General features: G+C 32.0%; 1 protein-coding gene across 1 annotated transcript; it reads left to right on the forward strand.

Annotated features, from left to right (window-relative positions):
- The first annotated feature begins 13674 nt into the window (after positions 1–13674).
- On the forward strand, positions 13675–14597 carry LOC114370147. Its single transcript, XM_028327432.1, has one exon. It carries the CDS (start codon positions 13779–13781, stop codon positions 14337–14339), a length of 561 nt encoding a protein of 186 aa, XP_028183233.1. The 5' UTR covers positions 13675–13778; the 3' UTR covers positions 14340–14597.
- The last annotated feature ends 7114 nt before the right edge of the window (positions 14598–21711 follow it).

Genomic DNA, 21711 nt, shown 5'->3' on the forward strand with positions numbered 1-21711 from the left:
AGGAGCTGCACTTGCATCCACATTTTTTTAAATTTATTAAATTTATAAATAAAATTTTATATTTTATTTAATTTATATTTATATAATTGAACCTCTTAATTTTATCTTTTATAATTTGTACTCACTAACTTAGAATCTTGGATTTTATCCGCACGGACTTAGTGGACAAGACCTATGGTGGCCGGAATCAACAAAAGTGGTGGTGGAGCGGGGGCAAGGTGAGATATAGAGAGAGAGTCTAGGTTTGAACAAGGGTTGAGTTTGAGCCGGAATTTCAGCTTGGTTACAAAAAAATTTCAATGTGAAAAAGGTGTCCAAAATAAAATATTTAATTTTAGGCAAAATTGTAAAGTTGGTTATTTTTAATTTTGATTTTAGTTTCTTTTAAAATTATTTACTGATTTAGTCCTTCCTTTATATCCAGGTGATCCCAACTCAGATGTAAATGGTGATAGTCAAAAATGAACCTTGACGATCAAATGTGATCGATCTAATTTGTGTATATAATGTTATAAAAATTAAAATAAAAGAAATAAATAAAAAGAAAATGTAAAGTCTTGAATTAAATAACAAAACAATATTAGTAAAATAACTTTAACTGGCAGAACATAAATCAACAATACACCACTATATCATAAAATAAGATATATGTATATATATAGGCATAGACCCCTTTATGCAACAACAAAGATTTAATTATTAGAACCCAACTTACAAATATCAAAACAAACATAACAACTTACATATGTCAAAATAAACTTAACAAATTGCATTGACATGTTAAAGCAAAATCTTAGAAAATATAAGAAATCTAATTTTACGTAATAGATTCTAGAATAAATATTTTATTTTATAAAATAGAATTAATATAAGTGAAATATATTTATAAATTTTAAATTATAAAACAATATTTACTATCATTCCCCCACATAATTTAAAATTTTAAAATATTTTTTAAAATATAATTTGTATAGAAACATAAAAGAAAGAAAGAGCATGTGATATTGTATTTGTATTTCAGTATAAGAAACCTTCCAGATTTGAGCCTTATACCTAGTGTTTATGAACTTCCACCCGAGAAAAATATAATGACTTAATTGTTTTGAACTACACATTCTTTAACCAGACTTTAGTACACAACCCCTATAATATTTGCGATCAATTAGGTTCTAATCAGTGATAGCGCGTTACACGGCCTTGCGTTTGTATCTTGTTTCGTGAATGTCACTTAGAGATTAGCTCATATCTCACAATGGCGACCCCACCACTACACTCACTGAGTGAATCCTCAAAGAGTGATTTGTGACCCCCCTATAATAATTGTTATTGGATTCATTAAGAGGTATTTTTTTTAACAAAAATACACATATATAAACACCTCAACCTTAATATTACCACAATTTATAATACACTTCGTCATAGGAATGAGAAAGGGAACAACTCCACCAAATTTTATTTTGGTGTACTTTAGTCAACAAACAATTTTGTTGTTACCCGTTGAACTCCATTCATGGAATCACCAATCACACAAAAACGGGTGTCCATTGTTGTAACTAAATAATGGACTCTAGTCTCATTCCCCTCGACGACTCAAGTACTTGTTGACGCACCAACCCTTTTGTAAGCGGATCCACAATATTATTTTTTGACCTGACAAAGCCAAGAGAAATGTTTACTATCATTCCCCCACATAATTTAAAATTTTAAAATATTTTTTAAAATATAATTTGTATAGAAACATAAAAGAAAGAAAGAGCATGTGATATTGTATTTGTATTTCAGTATAAGAAACCTTCCAGATTTGAGCCTTATACCTAGTGTTTATGAACTTCCACCCGAGAAAAATATAATGACTTAATTGTTTTGAACTACACATTCTTTAACCATACTTTAGTACACAACCCCTATAATATTTGCGATCAATTAGGTTCTAATCAGTGATAGCGCGTTACACGGCCTTGCGTTTGTATCTTGTTTCGTGAATGTCACTTAGAGATTAGCCCATATCTCACAATGGCGACCCCACCACTACACTCACTAAGTGAATCCTCAAAGAGTGATTTGTGACCCCCCCCCCTATAATAATTGTTATTGGATTGGATTCATTAAGAGGTATTTTTTTTAACAAAAATACACATATATAAACACCTCAACCTTAATATTACCACAATTTATAATACACTTCGTCATAGGAATGAGAAAGGGAACAACTCCACCAAATTTTATTTTGGTGTACTTTAGTCAACAAACAATTTTGTTGTTACCCGTTGAACTCCATTCATGGAATCACCAATCACACAAAGACGGGTGTCCATTGTTGTAACTAAATAATGGACTCTAGTCTCATTCCCCTCGACGACTCAAGTACTTGTTGACGCATCAACCCTTTTGTAAGCGGATCCACAATATTATTTTTTGACCTGACAAAGCCAAGAGAAATGACACCATGAGAAATCAAATTTCTAATAGACTTATGTCTCACTTTTAAGTGTCTTCTTTTTTCATTAAAATTTTTGCTAGTAACTTTAGATATAGCAACTTGACTATCACAGTGCATTGAAATTGGAAGTATAGGCTTATTCAACAATGACAAATCACATAATAAATTTTTAAGAAATTCAACCTCACTTGTAGCCGTATCTAAAGCAATAATTTTTGCTTTCATGTGAAATAATAGTTTGTCTAGTAGATTTTCATGATATTGCACAACCGGCTAAAATAAAGATATAACCACTTGTCAATTTTGTTTCATCAAAATTAGAAATTCAATTTGCATCACTAAACCTCCTCAATTACTGTAGGAAAACATGTATAATGAATGTCACCATTTTTCTTTATAAGCTTAATACCAAAATCACATCTACACGACCAAGGTCTTTCATATCAAAATTTCTAGACAAGAAAGACTTCACATTAGTTATGAAATGCATATTACTACTAAATATCAATATGTCATCCAGATACAAACATAAAATGAAACATCCATTATCATCAAATTATTTCACATACACACATTTATCACTATCATTAATTTGAAAACCATACGAAAGAATAACTTGATCTAACTTTTGTGTCATTGCTTTGGAGCTTGTTTCAAACCATATAAAGATTTAACAATTTATTTTTCAAGGAAAAATATTTTCAAAGAAAGTGACATCTCTAGATTTCATAATAGTACCATTAGAAATTTCAGACACTTATGAATTAACAACTAAGAATCTATAAGTAGTATTATGTAAAGAATATCCAACAAAAATATAATTAACAATTTTTTTTTCAATTTTCCTTTTCTTGTTAATAGGGATGTTAACATTTACTAGACACCCCTACACTTTAAGATATTTCAAATTTGGTTCTCTTTTTCTCCATAGCTCATAAAGTTTTTTTTTAAAAAAATTATAAGATACCATATTAAAAATACAACATGCAGAATATAAAGTTTCATCCAAGTGTTTATTTTATTGCTTTGTGTGTTGTATTTTCACATGTTTATTTTTTTTAACACTGAGCTACATATATAGAGGCAACCAGTCACCAACGTGTAGCAAGAAACTTAAAATAAAAATCGAACAACAAACTTCCTAACACTAAAGACATGTAACGTTCACAAAGGAAACTGATCAAGTAAAAGATAGCTTCCTAACATATAGAAATGGAAATAGTAGGGTGCTTTTGGTTTTTTCACGGAAACTAATTCTAAAAGCATTTTATCTTTAAAAACATAATTGATAAAAAAATATATTTTAATTTTAAATTTCAAATTATAAGAAAATATTTTTTAACAATCTCCCACTAATTTAAAATTTAAAGTAATGAAATAATATAATAAAAACATTTTTAATAGAGCATAATAAATTATGTTTTCATCGATTAATTTTTCATGTTTATTAAAAATGAATTCAATCATATTCATGACAAACAATTTTTGATAAAAAAGAATGTTATTATAGAAAAGAATATGTGATATTTTTCTCTCTAAGACTTAACAGATTGTTATTACTGTAACATTCTTCTTTATAGGACCACAACCCCTATAAAGAAAAATGTTATGATAAAAAAGACTTAACAAATTACATTCACATGTTAAAGTAAAATCTTAGAAAATATAAGAAAAAAATAAATATTTTATTTTATAAAATAGAATTAATATAAATAATATATATTTATAAATTTTAAATTATAAAACAATATTTACTAACATATAATGGTGTGTCATTTTATCATAAAGCTGAAAGATATTGGAAAAAGCTTTTTTTAATATCCTTCCTCTATTCTAGTCTTAGGTACCCGTATCTATCATAATCCTCCTTCTCTTAATTCTAGCTATTATCATACAACTAATTAAGAAGGATTGACATGTTATTAATCAATAACTCATCTCCCACTTCTGAGGTCGAGAATGAGACTGCTGCTGCCACTAATAAGAGGAAGAGAAGGCATGCAGGAACACCAGGTGTGTGCGTGCACGATTCGTTCTAATCCCTTATTTCTTAATTATTTTTATTTTTATTATTATATGTTCATGCTAGTTGTGAATTAAACGCAGATCCAGATGCAGAAGTGGTGTCGCTCTCACCCAAGACCTTTGCTGGAATCAGATTGTTATGTGTGTGAGATCTGCAACCAGGATTCTAGAGAGACCAGAACCTTCAGATGCACAGGCGGAGGCACAAGGTGTCATGGAAGCTGTTGAAGAGGAAAACGCCGGTGGTGAAAAAAATTACCACACTCAATAAAATGACACACCAGGATATAAACGAATCAGAACGTGACACGTGACCTGACGTTCAACTTTTAACTCTAAGTTGAGAAATCAAAATTATTTTATAGGATATAAAAGAGAACTAAATCTGTAAATAATTTTAAAGGAGTATTAAAATTGAAATTAAAGATGAAGGAGATCAAATTTATAATTTTACCTTAATTTTTAACTAGAAAAATCATTTTAGTAGTTAACACATAGGTAATTAGATTTAAAATAACTACTAAATTTATTGGTAGTTAAAATTTGTAACAAATCTCTACAATTCTTGTAGTGATAGAATAGATAATAATTTTTTAAAATAATTAAAAAAATGATTTTTTTTATTTAAAATAAATTTAAATATATCCATAGTCATATAAAGTTTTGTACATTAAATTTAAATATAAATATCAAAGAGTCTTTTAGGAGACTTTAGTAGAAGAGAAACTTTTAAACAATTTTTTTTTTATTTTTCAAGATGCTTTTTTATTTTTTGTTTTTGTTTTATTAATTGTATATTTATTTATTTATTTTGAGGGCGAGCCCTGGTGCAGCAGTAAAGTTGTGCCTTGGTGACTTGTTGGTCATGGGTTCGAATCCGGAAATAGCCTCTTTGCATATGCAAGGGTAAGGCTGCGTACAACATCCCTCCCCCATACTTTCGCATAGCGAAGAGCCTCTGGGCAATGGGGTACGAAGTTTTATATTTATTTATTTATTTTAAAATATTTTTTATTTGCTTCTATTTTCCAGTTTTAGGATTTTTTAAAATATTAGTTATATGAATTAGTTAATTCCTTTAAGCATTTTATGGAGATGACTTTTTGTGTTTTTTTTTTCATGTTTATGATGTTTGATTGATCAAACAATAATGTAATTCCATAAATTTCATGTAGATGATTTTGATAACACAAATTTCATATATTGAATAGATATAATAATACTTCAAAATCGTGTCTAAAAATGCAAAACAAAATAGTGAATTCTTTTAACCATTCCACAGGGGTTATTTTTTGCTCAATTTTACTTGGATTTATTTTTAATTTTTTGGTTCAAACAATACTTACATCCCATAGGTTTCATGTAGATGAATCCAATGATATAACTTTCACATCTTGAATATGTCTAAAAGTATATTAAAATCATGCTCTAGAACACATAAAAATTAGTTTTTAGACTTTGTGAATTTGTTAAAGTTTGTCAAGGGAGTCACTTTTTGCTCAATTTTGCCTTTGCTTACCTTGTTTTTTGGTTCAACCTATACTATATTTGTCATCTAGATAAATCCAATGATACAACTTTGGAAATTGCTTTGGGAACCAGTAGAAATGTTGGTACACCTAGCAAAATATGTGAAGTGGCAAAAATGCCCTTCACTTAATTTTTAAAAATGCTTCCCCCTGGTTTTATTTTCACGTCATTCGTACAAGGTTCTTCTTCCTTCTTCTTTGTCAGGTTTCTTCTCTGTGCTGTCGTCGCTCATATTGCTCGTGAGCGTAAGCGCAATCGTCGTCGTCATCTTTCGTCTCTCCGTCGTAAATCTCAGTTTCCTCTTTGTCGTTCGGTGGCGTCTTTGGTCGTTTGTGGTTGCTGAAAATCCGTATAAGTGATACGGATTGGCAATCCATATGGCTTATAAGGATTACCAATCTGTATTTTAAAAAAAAATTAATTAGTAATAAAATGACTTATTTTTTTAAAATAATTTAATAATTCAGATGTTATAAAACTTATTTTATAAAAACAAATTATTGGATTTTTTAAGATGTAATTACTTAATTAATTTTAATTGTTTATTTAAGTTTGTTTTTAAAAATTAATTAAATCCTAAAAAATTAATTAATCTATTTTCTTTAAGAAATTAAATTATATTTGAAATATTTATTTGTAAAATATTTAAATATGATTGATTGTTAATCTTTATAAGTATATATTGTACAAATTAGTGTAACAAGAATATATATATATATATATATATATATATATATGCAAATGATAATTTTTTTTATTGATGTAGTGATATAAATTTTTTGACAATAATAGTAATAAATATTTATATAAATAATATTTGGTGGTGTAAACAAATACTTATTTATTGGAAATTTAAGAAATTGTCATAGGATTTTTATCATATATTTAAGTGTACATCAATTAGTGATGTGCAGTGAAAAAAAAAATTAATCATGTATTTATTGTGCAAATTATTATTTGAATGATGTCATGAATTGTTAATCATGCTTTTAATGTGCAGATTATGGTTAGAACGGGAGGTTCGGGTTGGACTTTGGACAGGGTTATAAGAAAAGCTTTAGGTAGAGAAGTCGTGATGCTGATGAAGGCCCCCAGTGGCAAAGACCCATGACATCTGCATGTAGGCAATGACAAGTTGCACCTGTTGTTGAGCATGTGGATCATGCTACTAAAGAGGTCCATGAACAACCTCAAGAGGCACCTGGTGATGATGTAGTTAGTGTTGTCGAGGGTTTTCCAGGCGGGCCTTATGACACATTAGTTTTGATGGACTATGCTTATCATGTGACTGTGACAGTTTGGAATAAAGAGGTAGTTATATTTTGAAATTAATAATATTTTCATAAGTATTTATTATTGTTGTTCAAATGATTTATATTTTTATTTTCAGGAACATCCTGAGTTGAAGTTGTCCTCCCATGTAAGGAAGGTAGAGAAATTTGGTAGGCATGCTCCTGAGATTGAAGGCTTAGTGATTATAACTGGATTAAGTCCTTTGATCGCATGTTTGTTGAACACTGATGATCGATGACTTATGTATGCTTTTACGGATAGGTGGCATAAGGAAACTAGTAGTTTCCATATATCGGTAGGAGAGGTGGCATAAGGAAACTAGTAGTTTCCATATACCGATAGGAGAGGTGACTATCACCCTGGATGATGTGACATCGTTGCTACATCTGCCCATTACAGGCGCCTTCCATAGCTTTGAGACTCTTTATGTGGACGATGTCATCTTCCTCTTAGTTGAATTGCTTAAAGTGAGTTTTGAAGAGGACAAGAGTTGGGACGGTATAATGCCACAAGGCATATGTTCGTCTATCTTAGCTGTGAGCCATATATCGGAGCAAATGTGACGCAACCCACTAGACTGTGGCAGCTCGAGCATATTTGTTGCATATGCTAGGTTGCACACTATTTGCTAACAAGAGTGCCACACACGTGCATGTGGTATTCTTGGACGCATTTCGTGACCTGACGCAAAGTGGAAGTTATGCATCAGGAGCTGCTGCACTGGTCCATATGTATGACATTTTGAATGATGCGTCAAAGAGCAGCGCTAGACAACTTGCAGGATATATCACACTTTTACAGGTAATTTAAAATTGTTTTCAATTTATTTTTAGTTCTTTAGTTTATATGGAGTATTATTTTCATTGTTTTGTTGTTTTTTAAATATGTGCAGTGTTGAATTTACAAGCATTTTCCTTCAATTGTTTTTGCTATTACTGCAAGAGATTATGATGAGAGGAAACCACATGCTTGTCGTTGGAAGTCTGGGAAAGCATTGTCAATGTTGACGTATTGTAAGCATCTGGATGTATTGGTGTCTTATGCTATTTGTTGGATTCCCTATAGTGACCATCGTGCATTCAGAGAGTTTGAGCTGATATCTTTATTTTTCAGACACATGTGTTGGGGTCCATCTATCATCATACACCGACCAGAAAGGGTTATGCGACAGTTTGAGTATGTGCAAACCATTCCACCACACCCTGCTACTCCATGTCTATCTGTAGAAGAAATTGATGATAGATGGATTCAATTTTTTGAATACCTTGCACTGGTGGGTCAAGCATGTGTTGCGCCCAGACAGTGTGCAACAGACTACATGGAGTGATTTTACATGATATCTCATCCATTCATGACTCCCGCACAACCTGAGGATCCTCCAAGACATCCACCTGTGGTGCACGATGACACATTTGATGAGCCAACTGTTGCTCAGCAGCCGATGGCTGCAACAGCTATGGAAGAAGCACATGTAGAGCAGCCTCGACATGTAGTGGTAAAATTTCAAACAACTGCCACTATTAGTCATTTTATCTAAACCTGTGTTAACCCTAAAATGTTTTCCTTGTTATCAATGTCGTAGGAGGCTTGCCAAGCAATAGCTGAAAGGTTGGAAAGGTTGCTTAATCTAAGGATAGTGACTGAAAGGATAAAAGCATACACTATCACCGAAGATTGCCTGAGGATCGCAAGAGGTGTAACTGAGCAACGAAATGTATATGTTCGATCTAGACGAAGGCGGCATATGGAAGACGCATGAAGACTTTTATCATTCTTTAGGTTGTATATGAATTATGTATGCAATTTGGCTAAACAATGTTTATTGTTTAATGTTATTTAATAAGGTTTTTAATTATTTTCGTTTAAGTTGTCAATGAATTTAAAAGTATTCAAAAATTTACATTTTTACGTTAAACCTTTAGTAACCCTAATCGTGTAACCATTGTAATTCGTCACGTAAACCTAAACCCTAACTACTGAATTAATTCTAAATTGTAATTGAAAAGTAACACTAAACCCTAAAAATGAAGGCAACACTTTTCCTATTTGGAAATATAACAGTAAACAACAATTATTGAACCCTGAGTAGTAAGTTAACCCTAAACCCTAATTAGCTAAGCAATCGTAACCATACCTAGTAAGGTAAATCAATACCCCATTTAATCACATAACCATTAACCCTACATAGAATAGTAAACCTAAACCCTAATTAGTAACATCACCCTAGACCCTAGGTAGTCCAACAACCCTAATCACTATTTAGGGTTCAATAACCCTAATCACTAAGTAGGATTTAGTGAGCCTAATCACTAATTAAGGTTTACTAACCCTAAACCCTATTTAGTTAAATGACTTTGTCACAAAAACAATAAAACATAAATAATTATATAATGTTTGAAACTTAAGTAAAATACATAATTATATGAACGTCTAGTGAAACACGCGTGTATTATAGTATTACATGACAAACCCATAAGTAATTTGGTTTGAAGTTCAATCTTCACCTAAATCGACAAAGTCAGTTTTCAACCTCGAAAAGTTTGTATATTGTTGCATTTTACTAATATATGGTGTAGGTCGTTGCTTTGCCTGATGATGACAATGTGTAGACCATAACAAAGCTATTGGCGGTAACGAACAATAGTCTCTTAGAAATACATGTTACATAGGACATACACATTCAAATTATCATAACATATTTTTGAAATTAATTACACAAACAGGATTATCATGCTTTTACCTGAACAAAATGATTGTCATACACATGATTGATACATATGTCGCAATGCACATAAAAATCTGTTGGTGGTTGACTTCTAAGAGGGAAAAATGTCATACTTTGTTGAGAGAAAGAGAAACAAAGATGACATGATACCTTGATGCAATGACATATCCCATGTCGGTTATATTTATCTACTTATCCATGGTAACCTGCATGTAACAATTATAATTACATTTATTTAAAGCAAATGGAATCCAACAAAACGTAACAAAAAACTTATATACCATGGATAATCCATCAACAAGTAGGGATCGCTTTAATTCCTCAAATCTATCTATGCCACCAAGCAAGTTGATATACTCATCAGACCATTTTCCAAGTTCTTTAAGCAAATAGTTGCGCACCAAACACCATGAATCTTCACTTATACCTAATAAGGCAGCAATTGCACGATATCCATAGTTACCATAAGCTTTGACATCAACAATATTTTTAATGAAATCATGAATGCATGGATGAAATTGATCCAACATCGGCATGATCCTTCTTGGAATTGCTTGCTCGGATGATGATACACTACGTTTGACTGAAGAATTATTATTTTGCACAGAATGTAATGCATCAACATACTCCCAGTAAGACGGATCACGCTTTGTTGATCTTTGATGTTTGGTCATCAGTTTCTTCTGAGCATATTTTGTTTTCACCTTTTCTGGAGGAGGACAGATAGAGTTTAGATCAGGGTAGGAAATTTCCCAAAGTTTACTCTTTAGAGTAAGTTTGCCACAAACATCAAGCTTTTCAAACCTCTTAGATATGGTTTCCATCTCTTTGGTCATGCTGACTTCGAGCTCAGATAACCCTTGGTATGAGAAACTTAGCCTCCGCCAAAACATATGGATTGTGTCAAGTGGTATGCTACCAACAACATATCTAACTAGCTCACATACACATGAAAGACCCTGAGTAGTTCTCATGATATATCCATAACGAGAAGGGTTTTTTCCAGCCTAATGTACACGTTCAAACTCAACAACAATCTGGTTTAAAACATACCTTGATACCATGTCAAGTAGTTGTCTCTTGTATAAAGTAACTTTAAAAACATGCCCAACCACATATGTACTTGTCTCAAAAGATGCCTTAATTCTAGTGTGTTGTAGCATGATCAGGTTGTTCATAGCTTCCCAAACACTACATAGGTCTCCAAGGCTATTATGTAGTAGTCTCTTTAAGGCCCAATGAGTAAACTCAACCTTGTATATAAATACACAAGCAAGTAAACAAACACAATTATTTTTATCCATTCAATCTTAAACCCTAACAACAACAAAAATTTACAATTTTCATACCTGTTAGTTGTTGTGTTTTCTAAGTGCATCACCTTATTTTTCCAAGCTTTAACAAATCTTTCTTTGTAGGGAATCAACCATGTTTGGTTGATGTTGTCAACAAACATTGGCCATGGTAAGCAAGTAATTTCAAACTTCTTAAGACACTCATCAAACTCTTGCTCAAAAGGACAATCCACCAAACTCTCCCAGGCTTCCATGACATAATCCTATGCATTTTTTTTACCAACCAGAGTTTTACACTTTGTCTTGACATTCTTATCAATGTGAAACTGACACAACAAATTGGTAGCTTCAGGGAATACAATTTTCACTGCATTCATTAATGTTATATCTCTATCGGTAACAATAACTACAGGGAGTGCATCACTTATGAGGAAATGACCTCAAAACCATTGTAGAGCCCAAACAACATCATTTAGAGGTTCTCCTTCCAAATAGGCAAAAAGAGGAGATAATGTCTTCCTTGTTGGTGTCACACCAACAATATCAAGTAACTACAACCTGTACCTTTTTGTTTTGTAGGTACTATCTATTAAAAATATTAAATTACAGGCATTGATTAATTTGACTGCATTAGAATGACTCCAAGATGTCACGTACAACATCTCCATCCTTCAATTTATGCCAATGAATATACTAATCACGTTCAAGAAGCTCCATTAGTTATTGCATTTCACAATTACTGTCTCTTATGAAAGAACAATAAACATTTTTTGCATTGTATATTTGCTTGATTGTTGTATAACTATTGGCATTGTGCTCACGTTAGAAGAATATTTGTTGGTTTCACCATTGACTATGTCATATCAATAACAATGATCTTCTCATCCTTAGTCATTCGGTCATCATATGGATGTCTAACTAATGACTTGACCAATTCATGATTGTGACTTCCACACATTAACTTCACCATCCATCGTTTGCCTCCCACCACTAGTTTCGCACGCAGCTTAAACAAACACCTACATTTTCTACTTCCAGTAACTATTCTTACCAAATCTTTCTTCTTGGCCCTATACTGACCACTCCTTTCACAACCAATTAAAATAAATGAGGCACTTCTTCTAATACCATTATTTGTGTCTAACCTCATAATCACCGCCACAAAACCAATTTCATAAGCAATAGATCGAGCCCAATGTAGAACATCATCACGAGTGGCAAACACCTACAATCTAATCGATGGAAGTTTAGTCTTTAAGGGACATTCATTTACTTACTTTAATAACGAAAAATCATAATAATACCTGACAAGTATTTAACGCATCAGAACAATCAACATGTTGTTAATTCACATCAGCTTCATCTTCATTTTGTTCATTTATATCAACTTCTTCAGACATTATACTGTCATACATCCATTGATCTTCTTCCATCTAAACAAAACATTCAAAAATTTCAATGACAAACAAAAAACCCCTAACCACACCATAATTATATTATCACACAATTTTTGCATTTTTTATTGCATTTAATAATTTAATACATTAAATTTAGAAGGACAAAAAAAATTATGTTCAAACGACTAAATTAAATTAAAAGTATAAATTATTTTAACATTCATATCACTTTCAAACTATACAAACTACAACTTTCAAGTGAATATTCAATCTATATCTATTTAATAGTTTTTTAATTAATAATTCTAATTTTATTTAATTACACAATAAAACATTTTTAAAAATTAAAAACAAATTAAAAGGAACTTACGGATTGGCAATCCGTAAGGTTCTCACGGATTACTAATTCGTAAGTTATATATAACTTACGGATTATCAATCCATAAATTGTATACAACTTAAGGATTATCAATCCGTAACTTTAGCACGAAAAAACCATATCAAACACCTTACCTCTACCGTTAATGGCCAAACCAACCACCACTACAACCATCACTTGTCCACGAACCACCGTAAACAATGCACCTCTATCAAAGAGAACACAACAATGAACAAGCAACTCGAACCGGAACACCTCTCACGACACAACGAAGGTGAAGGAAAAAATAACAAGCTCGTGTGAACAAATGTTAAAAAACAAAGTGCTGAAGAAGTTATAAGGTAGGGGTATAATGGGAATTTAAAAAAATTGTTGGGTGTACCAGCAATTCTGCTGGTGTCTAAAGCAATTTCTCTACAACTTTTACATTTGAATCTTCCTAAAGAAAATTCAAAATCAAGGCCCAAAATGCAAAAAAAATAAATGCTTTTTGTTATGTCAAATTATTTGTAATTTTATTTTAATTATTGGTCAAAACAATTATGGGCCGGGAAGGGCTTAAGAGGCCCATGCGAGAGTAAAATAGGGAGGGAGGGGTTGGTTTGGGTGGAGAGAAAGCGAAATGACACGAAGCATCAGAGTCAACATCACATGTTTGCGTTTCACTCCACAATTCACATAGCTCCTTCATCTCATGCACAAAACTACCCTCCCATGTGGGGGCACAGACACATCATCACATCCACCACCGCCACAGCCGCAGATACTATCCAACCCCAAAAACGACGTCGTTTTCCCCCCGACCCTCGAACCCTACCACCTCCACCGCCGCGGCCATGAGCCCCCTTCGTGCATGGTGACCCGCGCCGCCGCCGCCGCCTCCTCGTGGCTGCGCCACCGCCGGATCCGGTACTTTTTCCTCGTCCTCTGCTCGCCACTCCTCCTCCTCGTCGTCTGTGCCGCGTTGCCCTTCCTCTGCGCCGCCGAGCTCTGCCTCCGTCGCCGCGGCAGCCTCTGGGGGAAGCTCCTCCGTCGCGGTGACGCCGCCGATCGCCTCCGCCGCTGCGAGGAAGGGTGCTGCGAAGAGGAGCGGGAGGAGGAGAAGGGGCTGTTGCATCGCTACCTCGAAGATCAGCTTCTTCTCGTTGGATCCATGTACGAGTGTGGCGAGGAAGAAGAAGAAGAAGATTCTAGAAAGGTTGAAGATATTGAAAGGATAGGTAGTAGCAGTAGTAGAATCCCTCTATTGAGATGATCGGAGAAAAAACCCTTTCTTTTATTTTTTTATGACTTTTGTGTACATAGATGTCTAATTTTTTATGCTTGATTTTTTTTTATAGAAGAAAAAAAAACTGGATTGAGGTTTCTGGGTACTACTAGTTGGCAGCAGGTTGCAACGCTGTTCTTAGTTTTTTTTTTATTTAAATTTTTAACTGTTTTCATAATTTCCTTCAATTGAACGTCGAAAAGCGTTAGTTATCAAGGATTGAATAACAATTTTTTTGATGCTTTATCTGTTTTACTTTTATATTTTCCTTCAATTGAATGACAGAAAGTGTTAGCTATCTAGGATTGGGTAACTTAATTGTTTATACCATTAATGCCAATGGCTAAAGATAGAGTGGCGTGGAAAAAATCTCATGTCACTTGCTTTCAAATTTGTGGTTTTCGATTATTCACAAAAAAATAGCACAAAATAAAAGAATAGACAAAGGAAAGGATGTATTGGGCAATTGAGATGAAATACTATAAATTAATGGATTCTGCGTAATTGAGGTAACGGTATTGAAATTGAAATAGGATATGGTGGACCGTTTAGGTTATAAAATAGGCCAAGTGGAAAAAGTTCTTCAAGAGTTGAATTAAATTAAACTTAAGAGGATCCACGCGCCTCACGCTTCGTTGGCTAACGTGTTTGCTTGTAACTTTTTGCTTCTGTTTTTTTATTTTATTTGTATGCTTATTTAATTTATAAATTTTATAAAATCTTACATATAAGAGATTATATATAAAGTGTTATGAAAATATAAACTCGGAGAAGAGAATATAGAGAAGGGAGAATAGAATAATTTTCTTGTGTATTCTCAGTATCTCACCAAGAAGTAACTTGTACAAAATGCAACTTAAATGTTACAAAATTATTTAAGGCTATAAAGGAGTAATGAATAGAAAAGGTAATGAACAACCACTATAACAATTATTCATAACATTTTCTTGTGGATGTTGATGTTTTTTAGAAGGTGCCAATAAAACTTAATTAGAAAAATTATGTGGGATAAAAATTTAGCGATGGAAATAGAGTATATTATTTTTCAATACGTTATCATTTGTCTCATTAAAAATCTTGTCAAAAAAATTTACTGAGAAAAAATCACGGTGAAGAGAAAAAAGACTACAATATTTATCTCCATCATGTAAACCGTTATCTTTAATATGGCAAAGTTCAATGTTGTGAACCAGATGTTCAAAAGTTTTCCTTAACAAAGACTTTGTAAAGAGATATGTTAGATTTTCACTTGAAAGAACATGTTGAATGCTTATATATCACCATTCCTTTGAAAATCACCAATGAAAATGAATTCTGAAAGAATATGCTTTATTTTATTTTCTTATTGTATCCCTCTTTCAATCTGAGCAATACATGTAACATTGTCTTCATATATGATCATTGGTGATGCCATTTTTCCTAAAGATAAACCACAAGTTTCTCGTACATACAAAGTTAACCTAACACATTCACAACTTGTTTCATGTAAAGCTAAAAATTCCACATGATTAGATGACGTTGTTATGGTTTGTTTCACATGTCGCCATGAAAATAGTTGTATCATCGCATGCAAACAAATATCCTATTTTTTATCTACCATTATGAGGATATGACAAATAACCTTCATTTGCATAACCAATTAGTTCTAACTTTGAAACATTTGAATAAAACAAGCCCATATTCACAATACCATTAAGATTTTGAAGTATGTGTTTCACTCCATTTCAATGTCTTCTTGTAGGTGAAGAACTATATCCTGCTAATGAATTTACAACAAATATCAAGTCATGTATAATTAACAAGATACACTAGTGCTCCTATAACACTAAGATATGGTACTTCAGGACCAAGTAGTTCTTCATCTTTTTCTTGAGGTCTAAAAGGATCTTTATCCACATCTAAAGCGCATAACAAATGTGATTTGTCCATATAAAACCTTTTAAGCACCATCATTATATAAGTCTCTTGATGCACAAAAACACCTTTATTAAAATACTCTATGTAATCCCAAGCAAACTTTGTCCTTCCTAAATCCTTCATCTCAAATTCTTTCTTTAAGCAATCAATGTTAGATCTGGATAGTCCATTATCACAACTAGAAGATCCATCCTTGCTCATGATTTTGATGATTATAAAGATATAAGTTGTTGATAGACTAATGAACTATTATTAAGTGAAATGTGACTTACTACATATGAGCAAATAGGCTAATTATTTCCTATCCTAAAGCTCTTATTAGTTTGCGCCCAAAGCCTTGTTATTGACTAGCATCCACTATATTGTGAAAGCTAGTTTTATACATTTTTTTTTACATAAACTATTTTATATTGACGTCCAACCATATACTAGATTTGTGTTAGCTACAACGGGAAGTGCACGAAGTTAACTTTTGCAAATTCATTTTTGCCTCTCTTAATTTGAATTGTTAATGTTTGAAGTATGAAAAGACAAAATATAATGAAATAGAAGCATTCACAACAATATTCCTCAGAGGTCTTTTTCGTTGAAGAGAAGAACACATGCAATTGTCTGTACTTTTTATTCCTTCTCTCTCCACAAGAACGCGACAAATTGCAAATTGTTAGACAATGATCACCTTAAGACAAGCACTATTCCCATAATGGATCTCTTCCTTGAAGGTGTTAAGTCTGGACACATTCCATTGCCTACTGGACGCTCCATCCTTGCCCTTGGTTTTAATGATTACAAATGTATAAATTATTGATGGACTAATGAGTTAATCTAAAGTGATGACCTATTACATAAAGAACACACTTAGTATTATTTCTTATCTTACAACTCTTATTAGTACGTGTCCAACCACAAGTGGAGAACTACTTTATTAATGAATTATATTTAGTGTCCAACGCACTATTAATTAATCAATGTCCACTTATTGTGAAAATTAGTGTCTATACACTAAGTTGTGTTATTTGTGTCCAATGAACATAATCACTTACACATTTTATTTTATACAATATATATAAGTGACATTGAAAGTCAGTGTTAGTTACAAAGGGAAGTGCACAAACTCTACTTTTTCAATTTCATTTTTGTCTCTCTTTATTTGAATTGCTAACATTTAAATTTAAGGAAGGACAAATAGAAGAGAATAGGAGGAATTAAAAGAAATATTCATCATGATTCGTTTTCGACAAGGAAGAGAAGCACATGCAATTATCTAACTATATTCCTTCTCTCTCCGACCAGAGCGTGACACATGGCATTACTTGCAGTTGTGAGACAACGGTCATATAAAGAGACCAATACTAATCTCGTAATAGATCCTTCGTTGAAGTCTATAAAAGACGACTCAAGTTCTGCATTTCAATAAAGAAGTAATTAAGAAAAAAACAAGCAAGAGAACTTTGAAGTGAAACTCTATCAAAATCAATGGATGATATACTCTACACTTAAATAGTTCATCATTTACCTAACAAAGTTAATCCATGTATTCAAAGGTAATTTTTTATCTACTATATTGAGTGATTTGAATTGTTATATTCATTTAAATTTTTGTTTGTAAAAATCAAGAGTAAATAATTTGGATTAAACCGAAATTGAACTGGTTCAATATTTTTTTTAAATATTAAAAAAATATAAAATAGTATAATAGAGTATACAAGGTGCCGGAGGTACCCAACCGAGCAACAAAGGCTCGTTGCCACTCACAATATACCCTCTACCTAACTACCCACAGAAAGTCTACACCATAACCTTCCCCTCACTTACATTTGATCACAAAATCACAATATGCAACACATTTATACCTTCAATAATATATCCCTGTATACGTGAACTTTATCCAACTCTACTAATTGATAAAATGATACATATGCTGTATATTATGGCATGTAAGCTGTAACAATTCGATTCAACAAGTGTGAAACTACAAAGTATTAATCAATTGAAACTACAAAGTGAATTCCTATGTCAATTTAAAGTTATAAAGTTTGAACTAAAAAAATAATTTACACCACTGTTGCACATCATTTTAACTTCAAAAAAAGCTGCCACGAATTCATAATATTAAAAAGGAAGAAGGACAATAAATTATCAACGGCGAGTGGTGGAAGGAGCAGCCAACAATTGGATGTGTTTTATCTGTTGTCACTTTTTAAGTTATTTCTGTGTTGCCCATTCAAAATGGCATCACTTGTGTTAATATTTAGGATTGTGATTCAATTTTTAAAATCATGAAAACTGTATTGTTTCAAAGAGACAGTTTAAAAAAGGACAGGAGAAAAGTCAAACTCGTCAACAATCACCATCTATTCTTCTTCATATTATTTAGTATTTTTTAGTGTAATCTAGATTTTAGTTGCTTAACACAAAAAATGTGTCAGCTGAAAAAAAAAAGTTCCAATTCCTTTTCTATTCACTCTTTCTCAAAATGGATCTCACCTGTTGGAGCTTCAATTCCTAAGCATTCCCGACATCCCAAAGCGTTCCCCAAAAACATTTTCCGTTAGCATATGTTAAAAATTATACTTATTTTTTATTCTTTGAAAGAAATATATTTTTAAATCAATAAAATAATTTTTATTAAATGATTCTATTAACAAATAAATGTTTAAAGATGAGACATAAAATTTATTTTTAATTGTGAGTTTTTTAATCAAATAAGCAAGTTCATAATTTTCAACTTATCAGTGAATTATTTAATACTTAATATATATAATAATAGTAATTTCGATAAACACATCTATTTTTAATTATAATAATACCGTATAATGATCTATAAGATGATTTGTAAGTAAATTTTATAATAGTATTTTTGATTTAAAGGTTATTTTTATAATTATTTTGATTTTGATACTGATTTTATAAGTAATCAAAAGTAGAGATTAAAAAATTAAAGGTTTCGAGAAGGAATGGAGATTGAAAAAAGTAAAGAGTTTAAAAAGATGCAATAAAGTAAAGATACATGAATTTATAAAAGATGAGAATTAAATATATACACGATGACCTATTCAACCTGTAGCAAATTTTGATGGTAGGCGTTGTCGGTGTGTGAGGAATTAAGTGATAGTGTTTCAACCCCAACAAAATTGGCAGTCGACAACCTTATTTATAAACTTCTAATACTAACGGTTGAATTCTATGATTTTGACATGTGTACAATGATATTTCTAAATATATAGATCTAATGCTACTTGACATCTTCATGTAACTTCTTTATAATTGTGTTAACTGATACTTCGACTGTCGAAAAGATCTTGTTTCTGAGTGCTTTCCAAACCCATGTGCTTTAAGGAAGTTATCGTAATCGTCAATTTTATTCAAAATAATTCCCTTTGATGGCACACTTGTCTTCTTGAATTTTAAACTAAATTTCGATTGCTTTTGAATGGACTCTTTTGTTTCTCTTGAGACAAGTTCATCAAAATTATACATAATTTCCATAGCTTTGACCAATTTTACATAACGAAGATAACACCCTCACATGAGACTTCAAAGAGAAAAAAACACACATAATATTGAAATACCTGTGCTGGCGTGGGTTATGGGTGAGACATGATGACAATGCTGCATTGCTGCAAAACGAAGAGCCACCAAAGATGGGAAGCACTGTTGACGTGGGTTATGGTTGCCAGAGAAGGGTGTGCCGAATGTGAAGAGAAGAGAAGCTGTGATTTAGGGTTGTTTTACAAAAAGAGCGTGGTCTATGCGTGGTTGAGAGAAAGTAGAGGGGAAAAAACAAGCTAAAACAATGTTGTTTTATCAATTTTTGTTTTTTTTTTTAAATAGAGATTCTGTTGAACTGGTTGAACCCTTTCAACCACTTATTTTTAGAGGTTTCAACGGTTCGTGCCCGGTTCATCCAATTCTTATCCAATTCAATTAGCCATTGGTCTTTGGGGTTCAAACAGACCGGATAGTCCCATCAATTTTTGATTGAACCAGTTGGTCTGGTCTAGTTTTGACAACCATGATTATAACTTATGAATTTCAAGTATGAATTTAATGGACTAATATGATATTTTAAATAAATGATCCAAAACAAGGTAAGAATCCTCATGAATTCCTAGTTATTTTTTTGAATGTTTTTTATGAGGATTGAACCCAGTTAATTATGAACTAATTGTAAGAAAAAAAATTTGATCATGACATTGGTACATAGTAGTTTCCATCAAAAGCAGTAAATAGTTTTTGTTGGAGACCAGGAGCACACACACAAGATGAGTATTTTCTTCTTAATATACTCCCTCCATTCCTAAATATAAGTCTCGTTCAACTAATTCACATATTTTAAGAAAATTGGTTAATATATGTAGTAACATTAAATTTGTTAATAATTTATATTATTTTGTCAAAATTACCCTAAGTTTATTGGGACTCACCATCCCTTTTTTTCCACTTAATTACTTTCACACATAATTAATTAATATGTGTTAATTTTCTTATTCAATCCTTATAAGAGACATAATGTATTTACCCAAAGAGTAAACTTTTTTAGAGTTACTTTTCATTTTCACCATTCAAGAATCACCATTCAATTTCTTAAGATCTAATAGCGGTAATAAATAACTAATATTAATTATTATATCCCAATAAAATGAATAGTGAAGATTAGTTATTCTTGAAGTAATAAATGAATCTATCCTTAACATGAGTATTTGGATAAAAATAATTAATTTACATTAAAAAAAACAACTTAAAAAGAATAGAAAAGGATAAATAAAATTGAAAAAAAGTCTTGGGGATGGAAGAGGGAGTAGTTTATTCATAAATTGTAAGAGCAACTATAATGTCAGATCTTGAGCTTAAGATCTAGTCTTGTGTTTTTCTTGCAATAAAGGTGTGGTAGAGATATCAAGGGTGGAGAATGGATTCTTGTATAAGAACCTTAAAGATCTCTGCACAAGCTTAAAAAAATAAAATATTACTTAAAAACAAAAACTAACCAACTCCAACCCGTGGAAAGAAGAAAAAAAACCAACAGAAGAGGAAGAATAAAAAAAAGGGGGAGGGAGGCTGGGGAAGGGCAGAAGGAAAAAGGGAGAGGGCTGGAAGAAAGAAGAAGAAAGGAAGAAGAAGAGGTAGGAGAAAAAATTGAAAAAAAAGAGAGTGAAGGAGAAAGGTGTAAGTGACATGTTGGGGGAAGGATAAAGGTGAAAGTGGTCACTGGGTACACAGTAACGGTAAAAAAATTGGATGAAGAAAGCATGAACAATAGCAAAAAAAAAATTGATGCACAGTGTAACGGTCAGAAAAAAAAATCTGTACAGTATAAATTGGTTCAATAGTAACAATTTGTACACCCAATTGTCATTCTCATTTTTCATTTGTCAATCTCTATTTTCCAAATTCAAGCTCAGTTAAATTTTTTTCCAAATGGATCAAAATCAATTTGATT

The sequence above is a fragment of the Glycine soja genome, chromosome 10 (genome assembly GCF_004193775.1).
Source record: "Glycine soja cultivar W05 chromosome 10, ASM419377v2, whole genome shotgun sequence".
Taxonomy (NCBI): Eukaryota; Viridiplantae; Streptophyta; class Magnoliopsida; order Fabales; family Fabaceae; genus Glycine; species Glycine soja.